The 11070-nt window shown below is 51.5% G+C and overlaps 1 protein-coding gene across 1 annotated transcript in view; it reads left to right on the forward strand.

The window, feature by feature from the left end:
* Positions 1-9441, forward strand: part of FAM193B (family with sequence similarity 193, member B) — a 41897-nt gene extending 32456 nt beyond the window's left edge. Inside the window, exons 6-9 of the mRNA XM_006873446.1 lie at positions 5791-6805; positions 6955-7030; positions 7809-7906; positions 9065-9441. Of these exons, the coding sequence (XP_006873508.1) occupies positions 5791-6805; positions 6955-7030; positions 7809-7905 (1188 nt within the window). The 3' untranslated portion in view covers position 7906; positions 9065-9441. The remainder of the gene's footprint in view (positions 1-5790; positions 6806-6954; positions 7031-7808; positions 7907-9064) is intronic.
* Positions 9442-11070: the final 1629 nt, after the last annotated feature.

Below are 11070 nucleotides of genomic sequence, written 5' to 3' on the forward strand. Positions count from 1 at the left end.
CCAAGACTTCTGGGACATGAATAGTGCTGGCTGCCAAAAGCCTTGGCACAGCTCACTACTCTGGGAAAGGCTGAATAAGTTTGGGAGGGCATCAGGGGCCCATGATGGAGGAAATCATGTCGTGGTCTCCGAAGCTGCTTGTGGAGTCCTCCCAGCCCAGGACTTGTTGCTTCCACTGCTCAGCCCTTTACTTATTCAGCAAACACTTCTCCAAATACTAGAAGCAAAGCGTGACGCAGTGCAATTCTCACCTGGAAGAGCTCAGTCCAGTGGGGAGACTTGGCAGAGAGCTGATCAAGCATATTAGAGAGTGACTTAGTCCTGCCAGACATGCTGGAAGTAGCTGTAACAAGAGGATGGCACATGAGCTGAGTAACAGGGATTGGCACAGACTCACCAGGGGCCTCCTGGCAGCAGGCACCTCCTGTTGCACAGCAGTGTGGGCTGGCCTGAGCTTAAAACTGACCATAGTACAGGCAAGAGAGGGCCTTCCAGGCCCTGCGGAGAACTTTGGTTCAGTCCTGCAGCTGAAAGGAAGTCACCTGCAGGACTTCATCGAGGAATCCACTGGTCAGATATGTACTAAGACTGCTGTGTGGCAATGTAGAAGGTAGGTTAGAGGGGGCAGTACTCAGCGCAGGAAAACTTCGAGTTTGATACTCAAGGCTGGAAAGTGGTGGCTCAAGGGAGAGATGTCTGATGATGCTTGATTGAAGGTCAGCTCTGGGGCAGAAGCAGAAGAGGTGGATTTTCAGAGCAGTGACAGGTGTCTTCAGGTGTTTGCTTGGATGACTTTGGAAAGATGGTGGTGACTTTTCCCTGAGTGAGGATGGGATATGCAGAAGACAGTAAATTCTGTTGGGACATGTTGACTCAGAATGTCCCAAGAGACACAAGTGGAGATGGAGGTTTAAGGCTGGGGATTGCCAGCATAGAGATGTAATTGAAGCCATGAGAGTGAGAGAGTCCACAGGGTCGAATTTGCTTCACAGAGGGCTGAGGATAGGACCTGGTGAGCTATTCCCAGGCAGCCTTGTTGCCAAAAGAGCCCCAGGGCTTGATGGCTTTTCCCCAGCCGCTTCGTTACCTCTTACCCGACTACACTGCAACTTCGTCTGCACAGTGCCACCCTTGGGAGCCCAACCTCTGAACAGACTTGGGGTTGATAACCAGCTAGCTCCAGTTCCTGGGTGGTCAAGCAGTCCTGGTCCTCTGGAAAGCAGAAGTGATGCTTCATCTTTCTCCAGCCCAAAGGACTACCAGGATCCTTTTCCCTGTCATCAGTGCCTTCAGAAAACAGTCTTTCCTTTCTTTCCCCCACTCAAAGTTGCCTGCTTGATGTTTTTAACAGGCTTCAATGTTCTCTGTGGCCCAGCCGATTCATAAGGTAGTGGTGCCCAGTTAGGGCCCCAGGGAGTACACTTGGCAGATCCAGGCTGTGGGCTTTCCCTGCGGCAGTTTGCCCATGTATCCCTTTCCTTTTACCAGTAATGCTGTCTCTTTCCTCCTCTTCTTCCTGACTAACTTCCTTTGAAAGCACAGTTCAGGTGTTTCCTAGTATGGGTAATTGCTCCAGAGCCCACTGCACAACTCCTATCTGCCAGGCCCATTTCCCAAGGCCCAAGAAAGAACCCTGACCAAGATAGCTTGCCATCACAGACCTACAATTGTGGGACATAATAGACATAGAGACAGGCAGTTTGAACCTCCTTCCCGAGCTCCCTCTACCTCCTAGACACCCCAAAACACAGCGTCCCCCAGCAGCTGTCCAGTAGGGGCTGCTCATTCTCACCCACCTGAAGGGATAGGTGAAACTAAGTGTCTTTCTTGCTCTCTTACACTACTGCACATACTCATCCTGTTCCATCGAAGCTACCTCTCTCCCTCTGTCCTCTAGCTTCCCAGCTGTTTCCTCTTCATTCATGGAAAACAGTAACACTGCCTATTGTTTTGTCTTCCCAAACAAACCTAGATCCCTTGGCTCATCCTTAAATCACTTTCTTGCCAGCACTCTCAATTCCTTACCCCATTGCCCTTCCAGTATACCCACTCAGAAAAAACCACAGCACTTCTGGCCAGAACCCCAGCCTGCCTTTTCTTCAGTCTCAAGGAAGGCACATCATCAGATCTGCTGGGCCCTCCAGCTGCATGGCCTCCTGGTTACTGAGGCCTTGCAGGCCTTTTCCCTTCTTCCTCTTTCTCCTCAACATTTCCATCCTCCAGTCCCTTTGTCAGATCTCCATTCATTCTATACCTCCATGCTTTCCCCATCCCCACCTTATTTTTCAGCTAATAACCTCACTTCCTACCTCAGTATTTTTTTGTTTGTTTTTTTAAAAAGCCATTAGACAGGCATTCCTTCAACATCTCACCACTCCACTGCAAGCTTGTGCACTTCCTCTTGTCATGGGAAAAGCGTTGTCCCTTTTTCTCCCTTAGGCCACCCCAATCTTGTTCCTCGGTTCAACAGTGAACCTCTTTCCTTTGGAGCCCATTCTCCTCTCTAGACTGTTTCTCACTGACATTTTCATGTACTTCAGTACTCTTTTTTTTTTTTTTTTTTTTTTTTAAAGCAAACGCTTTCTTGAGCCTGCAACCTCTCTCTCCCCCAAACAGCCTCTTCCCTCATAACAGCCAAATTTCTTGGAAAATACTGTCTGCGTTCACCATCTTCACTTTTCCTCTTGTCAATACTCCACAAACTGTTTCCACTCACAACTCTACCCAGGATCACCAGGGACTCCATTATTATCAAATCAACATTATACTCTCCTGTCCCCATCTTAACTTGTCCAATGAGCAACATTTGACATTTTGTGTTCCTTCTCTTTTTCAAACATTGTTTTCTTCAGCCATGCAGGGGCAGGGAAAGGACAGAAGGAACACCATGCTCTCTCCCAAGAGTCTACCTTCCTTTCTGAGTTCTTCTCTCTTTTGTGACCTCTTCTTCCTCATCCTGTCCCCTTCCTCTTGAGGACATCTCCTTGGAGGGTGACACCATCCAGGTAGTGCTGGCTCCCAATTGACTGCACCCAACCCACTTACTCCCTGCACTCGGCATTGACATCTGCTACTGCTGCTGGGCACCTCCTCATGGTGGCCCATAAGCACCCCAAACAGCACATCCAACACCTAGCTGTCCTCTTCCTCCAAAGAAGCTACTCTCCCTCTCCTATCGTCTGTCTAGTTAAAGACGCCACCATCTACCCAGTTGCCCAAACCAGAGTCCTCAGTGCCACTCGGAGGAGTGATGAGAGCAGTGGCCTCAGGGTTAGACATCAGTTTGAAACCCGGCTAGGCCACACTTGCTGTATGACCTTGGGCAAATCACTTCACCTCCAGGCCTCAGTCTCTTCATCCGCAAAATGAGACTTCTAGGAGAAGCTAACTTGTAGGTGGTTGTGAGGATGAGATATGGTGTACTGCATGTGAAGGGTTGGCTGCATTTCCAGCATGTGGTGAGCACTCAATAAACGGTGGCTGCTTGAGCAGCAGCTGTGCTTGTCGGTGTTGTTTTCTTGACTCGTTCCCTCGCCCTACCAGTTACAACAAACCCGGTCCATGCTACCTCCTGAGTAGCTTAAAGCAGCCCCACTTCTCGCCACCCTGCTACCACTACTTTAGAACCTGTTAGTAGCTTAACATTGCCTCTGTCTAAATCTCAGTTCTTGGTGGCCTGCATGGCTCTTGGTGATCCAGTCCTGCTGAGCTTCTCAGCTTCCTCTCTGTCTCTCCCCTGGCCTTCCTGCCCAGCTACCCACAGAGAGAAATCTGAGCTCTAGCCACACCTCCAGGTGGTTTGCATTCCCTTAGAGGTATTGCTGCTGTATCTGGCCTTTACACTTGCTGTTCCTTCTGTCTGGAAAGTGCTGATCTCGCTTTCTCCAGGATATTCCCTCCCTCTTCAGCTAGCCTGGAGATGGCCTCCTCTGGAAAGCACTCACTGGTGGCCAGGCTGGACAGGGGTGTCTCCTGGGTTCCCTGTGATTTCTTCCCTTGTCCCTGCCACTTTGAATTAATCTAGGTCTAGCCCACACTTCAGCTCCAGTTTGTGCCTCTGGCCTCGGAAAGCCCCCTTCTTTCAGCCCTCCTCGCTCCACAGCCTACTTGCTCTCTGTCTCCCCAAAAGATGAAGTCAGCGAGGCAGAGACCATGTCTCCTTCACAGCTGAATGCCCAGAGCCTAGCCAGTGCCTCAAAGAGCTGCAGTCAACAAACAATTGTCAAATGGAATTGAAAACCATAGGGTCTTCTGAGGACCAGATCAAAGCAGGATTATTGCCCCAACTCTGCCACCTAGTAAGCCGTGTAACCTTGGGCCGGTTCCTTAGTCTTTTGAGTGTCCTCATCTGTAAATTGAGGAGAATGAGATATAGAGAGGGCTGTGAAAGGGTCAGATGCACCAAATGTGTTTTTGTGCCTTCTCCTCTTACTGCCATATTGGTGGGTGGTTCCACATTGCTCCCTCCATACCTTTCCCTGACTCTTTGGTTTAGCAGCGGAACTCTTCTGTGAATGAAATCAGACATGGAACCTCAGTCTATATCAATAAAAGCAAAGGTGTTCTGGTGAAGAAAGTGGTGAAGGGCCCCTGTTGCTCATCCATCCCCAGCGGAGCACTCTCCTCCCCATCACATTGGGCAGCCTCCTCCCACGAGGACTCTGAATGCCCACTTAGGCTCCTCATAGCAAGTCTGTTGGATATAGGTGCCTTTCTTTTTCCCTTGTGCGCCGATGGGGAGGGTAAGATGCAGAGAGAATAAGTGATTTGTCCAGGGTCCCACCACTAGTCCGGTTGTGGAGTCAGAGTTCAAAAAAGATGAGCGTATCAGTGCCTACCTGGCTGGTACACAATCACCTGCTGAATTTGACTCTAAAGTGGCAGCACACCACAGTTTCCTTTTCCTGTTTCTTCCTACATTCCCAGATCAACTGGAATATATGCAGTGTTGGAAGTAGCCCCGATGCACCACTGCCACCCACTTCTTGCAGGCTCTGCTGGTTGCCTCCTGTCTCCCTCTGAAGTGGTGGGGGTGAGGGGTATTACTCAATGCCCACAGACTCATTTTGACTCCTGCACTGGGTCTGTGAGAGCCGATTAACCACATCTAGCTTCTCATCATCACATGAGCAAAGGGCTGCTGTTAAATCTGGAGTGAGAGCCCACCATATATCATGGAGCACACTTGTGCCGCATGATGACTTGGGGCCAGCTGGGCAGTGAGTGACCTTTCTGTGGGAACCTTGCCTTCTGGTTATGCCCAATCACAGCATCAGGACGGACATACATGTTCCTGGCGATCCAGAGCAGACTCCTCTCCCATGACAACCTCATGCCCCCTCTAGGTGTCATGACTTTTTCCTCTCCTACCTACAGAACGCCTCTGTAATAGCCATCTTCCTCACAGGCAAACCCCTTTTAGTCTTTAACCGGAATTATTGTCCCCATTTTACAGATGAGTCCACTGAGACCCAGCAAGTGAGTGGGCTGCTCAAGCTCATACATATTCAGCCCTGGGAGGCAAGACCCACTTAGCAAGGTTCCTACCCCTTTGCCTCCTAGCCATCTTAGGCAGAGGACTGACTGGGTTTCTGGATGAACCGTGCTGGGAAGTCTGACCTCTGCTGGTGTCGCTGCACCTCTGTCCCAGGACATGCACCTAGCCGCGTTTCCTTCTCACTCCTGCAGGGTGGGTGAGCAGGCAGGCGCCTGGGTAACCAGGCTGGTGTATCTCATTTTGCCTGGCCACTGCCCAGCCCCTGTTGACACCACTGCCTTTTGTATTGGTAGGAGAAGGAGAAGGCCCAGTTGGCAGCAGAAGCCCTGAAGCAGACACATCACAGTGTTTCTGGAAGCCGGGAGCCAAGGCCTGCCAGAGAGAGGCTCTTGGAGTGGCCTGACCGGGAGCTGGACCGAGTCAACAGCTTCCTGAGTAGTCGTCTGCAGGAGATCAAGAATACTGTCAAGGACTCCCTCCGGGCCAGCTTCAGTGTGTGTGAGCTCAGCATGGACAGCAGTGGCTATGCCAAGGACGGGGCTGCTGAACCTGATCCCCAGAGTCGGCCCCCATCAAACTTCAATGGCTCCTCTGAGCAGCGGCCTGACATCAATCTTGACCTGTCCCCTTTGACTTTGGGCTCCCCTCAGAACCACACATTACAAGCTCCAGGCGAGCCAGCCCCACCATGGGCAGAAATGAGAGGTCCCCACCCACCATGGACAGAGGTGAGGGGCCCCCCTCCTGGTATTGTACCAGAGAATGGCTTAGTGAGAAGGCTCAACACCGTGCCCAACCTCTCCCGGGTGATCTGGGTCAAAACACCCAAGCCAGGCAACCCCAGCTCTGAGGACCCAAGCGCAAAGGAAGTCTCTGGTTGCAAGCAGGAGCTGCCTGAATCTGTGGCCTCAGGTGGAAAGCTTCGGAAGGGCAAGAGACAGGGCAGTCAGGCCAAGAAAAGTGAGGCAAGCCCAGGTCCCAGACCTCTAGCCAGCCTAGAGGCTCCCAGTGCCAAGGGTCAGACTATTGGCTCCAAGCAGCCAGGCAAAGCCCCAGATCCTTCCAAAATAGGCAGCTATGCTGAGGCTGGAGAGGGGAGCCGGCCAGGCCTGGGCTGGACTGGCAGCCCCAAAACTGAGAAGGAGAAGGGCAGCTCCTGGCGAAACTGGCCCAGCGAAGCCAAGACTCGGCCCCCAGAGCAGGAATCTGTGCAGCCCCCAGGCCCAGCAAGGCCACAGAGCTTGCCACAGGGCAAGGGTCGCAGCCGCCGGAGTCGTAACAAGCAGGAGAAGTCGGCCTCATCCTTGGGTGAGTGCCCCTGGAAATGAGTGGCTCACCCCACCCCTACCCTAGCCAAGCCACAGGGTGGAGGGCAGTCCTCATTAGTGGGCAGCACTGTCCCAATACCCCAGAGGCCTGGCTGCGGACACTGAGCCTTCCTGGCTGTGTTTTCCTAGACGATGTATTCCTGCCCAAGGACACGGATGGAGTGGAGATGGATGAGACGGACCGGGAGGTGGAGTACTTCAAGAGGTAGGTGTCAGGTGCTTGATCACTCACCCACTTGTTCTGACCCACACTTGAGCCCCAGTTGGGCCTCAGACCTCACAAAACCCTGTTCCTTTAGCCTGTCTGCTGGGACCCCTGGTAGGACTGGGTGTCTAGGAAGAAGCAGGAAATGGAGAAGGAAGCATGTCAGGCCCCATGAGCCAGGCCTACCTCTAGTTCTATTCATGTCATCTGTGGTCACTTAACTTTGCTCTGGGGCTGGACTGAGCTCTCGGAAGGGGTAAATCATGGAACCTGTGATGGGGTGCTATTGAAGGGCTCAAGGTCTTAGGGCTGTGGGGGAAGATGAGAGGAACTCTAAACCAAGCTGAAGGTAGAGGAAGGCCAAGGACACCTGCCCAGAGAAGGTGACAACCAAGCAGAAACCAGGGTTTTCTGAAAACTAAGAATGAGTTGACCGGGTAAAACAGGAAAGGGCCTTTGCGACAGTCAGGATCACAAATACTGAGATTGAAGGGTAAAGAAAACCAGCATACTTGGGGGGTGGGAAGCAACCCAGTAGAGCTCGAGGATAAGGAGGGAGCCTGAATCCTGAGATGGCCTCTGCTGTCTTCAGACATTGTCCCTGAATCTAGGCTGAATCTAGGAAGCCCCCCAAACCTGGAAAGTTCCCGTACCTGCTGAACACCCAGCACCTGGGTGCCAGAGAGGATGGGCAGAGGACGTGGGTCCAGAGAAGGGTCCTACTAGGAAGAAAGGGAATCTTTTGATTGCATTTTTCTTATGTCTCCAAACCCAACAGGTTCTGTTTGGATTCTGCAAAACAAACACGACAGAAAGTTGCCGTGAACTGGACCAACTTCAGCCTCAAGAAAACCACTTCCAGCACAGCTCAGTAAGGTAGAGAGATCCCAGATATGCATGCCACCCCCTCTCCACATACTCTGCCATTTTCTGTGTCTCCTGCCGGACCATTTCATGCTCTGGAGTTCAGGGAGATGGTCTTTGGACTGGCAGTGTTGACCTGGCCCTCTGCCTCCATAGCAACAGCACATGGGCTCTTGTCTCTGAAGGCCCGGGCCCGTATGTTCTCCCATGACCAGTCACCCCTCAGCCTCTGCTCGCCTACTCTCCCTCCTGTGAGCTTCTGAAGGGGTCCTTCCCCCCAGGAATCTCCTTCCAGGGCCTCTACTACGCTTCCCAGCTGGCTCCCACAGTGCCCAGGCAGCAGTATGGGCAGGGGGTCTGCTCCCCCCCACCCCAACACCATCCAGCCTTGGGGTTAAATCCCACCTGCCTGCTGGAGCTGGCTCCCAGATGCAGGCAACTAGGATACATCCCAGATGAAGCTGTGAAGGGGCCAGCCCTCTTCAAACAGCCGTTCCATGCAGAAATTGAGAGCTGCTTCTGGGTCCAAGGTGCCCTCTTGCCTCTTTTCACCCCACAGGCAGGGCTGGAAAAGGGCCCATGTTCCCCACAAATCCCATTCAAGTATCATCTGGAAAGCCTCAGCCAGCCACCTCTCACTTCTCCCGCTGCCCCTTTTTCACCTTAAGTGATCTTTTCCAAGGCAGAAGTGCCTCCCACCCTCTCCAGTCATCCCCGTGGACTCATTCCAGCCTCCTTGGGGCTGCATTGGACTCCCAAGTGTGTGAGAACACAGTACCAGCATGGCATCAGAACCTGGTCCAGGCCTGTGTACCTGGAGCCTGAGGCGAGAGTCCTTTCATAGCTGACCACCTCAAGTACCTACCGACAGAAGAGCAAATCCAGAGGATGGCGTCTTACCAACCTAGCCTGGGAGGATTGGCTCCTCCAGGATTGTTCCCCATTTCTTGAGATTTAGCATGTTCTTGAACCCCAGCATTGGGGCTCTGTGTCTAATAGGATATAACCTCACACTCAGCTGGAGCTGATAGAGGAAGCATATTCAGTGTTTGCAGTTCCTCTTGTAACCTAGGGAACAAAAGTAACTAGCTGCTCCTGCCTCCGTGGGGCCCCAGCAGGGGGAGCCTGGGACCATGGCTCACTGTGTGGTCATGCTCTCTGCTTTTTCAGCCCCTGCCAGATCAGACTCCTTCAGAGTGTTCTGTGACCCTGACTGCCAGCTGAAGGTCTACAGTTTCTCCCTCCCCATACCCCATCCACATGCCCAAGACTTCCTGCTCCCCACCATCCTGGACCAACCAGAAGCTGAATGGATGCTGGGCTGTGCTGGGGCCCCTCCGGACCTCTGCAGAGCCACTCCCTGGTGCTACGCAGCCTCCACATTCAAAGCCTGGGGCCAGGCTAGCCTTTGGGCTGGGGACTGATGGTACTGCTGGCCCAACACTGCTCTCTTTGTGTTTGGTTTTTTGTTTTTGTTTTTCAATTCTTTACTTTTGATACTGTGAAGATCTTTCATGCTGAAAGATAAAGCAACATTTGGACACAGAGTTGGTGTGTTTGGTGATTTGCTGGTCTGAGTGGAGAACCAGGAGAGGGGTGTATGCAGAAGATCTGCCCTTCATCACTAAATCTGCTGAGCATGTCCTACATGTCTGAAGTTAGGCATTTCCACTTCACCCTGCAGCAATCCTAGTGGTACTATTTTACCCTGTTTTAAAGATGAGGAAACGAAAGCTGAGACAGGAAAGTGACTCAGCTGAGCTCAGTGTAGCCCACTAGGATAAGGGTCCATGACTGTAGCATCTCTGCCCTTTCTTCCTGTGGGAGGACTCTTTCACCACTCTGTGCCTCAGTTTCCCCCTTTGCACAATGGGAGAATTAGAGGGGTTGGACTTGATACATGGGAAAAACATTCCAAGCTGTACACCTGCAGCTGGGATGTTGAGATTCTTCACATAAAGAAGGGGACCTGGGGATAAATTGAGTGTTTATAACTTGCATCTGACTTTCCTATGGAAACGGGACACAGCCCTAAGTATGTAGGATGAGCACTGGAGTGCTAACCCCAAGGTCATTGTTCACCAGCTTCTTGGAAACCCTCTCCAGGGTTGCTATGAGTCAGACCCACCTGTACAGCACTTCACAACAATTTGAGTTTATGTGAGGAGTACCATGGGGGCAATGGCCACACAGTCACTAAGAGCCTTTCATGGACCACTCAGTACAGGGTCAAGGAACCTTGGTAGCACAGTGGATTAACCATTAGAATAAACTAACCAAAAGGCCGGCAGTTCGAAACCACCAGCTGCTCCCCAGGAGAAAGTTGAGGCAGTCCACTTCCATAAAGATTTGCATCCTTGGAAACCCTGTGACGCAGTTCTCCTCTGCCCTATAGGGTTGCCAGGAGTTAGAATCACTTTATGGTAGTGGATGGGTGAGCAGGATCAGAAGCTACTCCTTCCATTCTTGCCCCACACGTCCACTTGAGCCCCACCTGGGCACTGTGAGTAGCTGGCAGTGAGTGCCGACTTCTTTGAAGGACATGAAGCAAAAATAATGCATTAACCACAGGCTCATAATCACTGGTCCTGCAGGAACTAGGATCATGTCCCAGTGCTGCCTTTTTCTTAATTTAACTGTTTCCCTTCGACTCTTACACCAGGCTGCTACCCTGAAGGTGCACTGACACAACAGCTATCATTCTAAATGCAAGTCTGATTTTAAAAACTTGTGTGAGTAGTGTTCAGGGCCCTTTGTGCACAAATAACCCCTGCCTCTGTCTCGTGCTGGCTTCAGTCACTAGCTGGACAGCCTCAGTTCCCAAGTTAGACCTAACACCCTCAAGTTTCCTGATCGTTGCTCACAGATTACCTACCCTTGCTTTATCCTACACATTCTGAGGCTGTTTTTGCTATGAATACTTGGAGAATTACTTTTCCCTGCCTTGGTGATACTATCAAAAGTGGTACAGGCATACCTCCGGGATATTGTGGGTTTGATTCCAGACCACCACAATAAAGTCAATGCCTCAGCAAAGCAAGTCTCGTGAATTTCTTGGTTTCCCAGTGCATATAAAAGTTTTTTACAAGGGACTCATTTCCAGAATATACAGGAAACTGCAACACCTCTACAAGAAAAAGACAAATAATCCAATTAAAAAGTGGGCACAGGATATG

This window comes from Chrysochloris asiatica, unplaced genomic scaffold (assembly GCF_000296735.1).
Source record: "Chrysochloris asiatica unplaced genomic scaffold, ChrAsi1.0 scaffold00242, whole genome shotgun sequence".
NCBI classification, from domain to species: Eukaryota; Metazoa; Chordata; class Mammalia; order Afrosoricida; family Chrysochloridae; genus Chrysochloris; species Chrysochloris asiatica.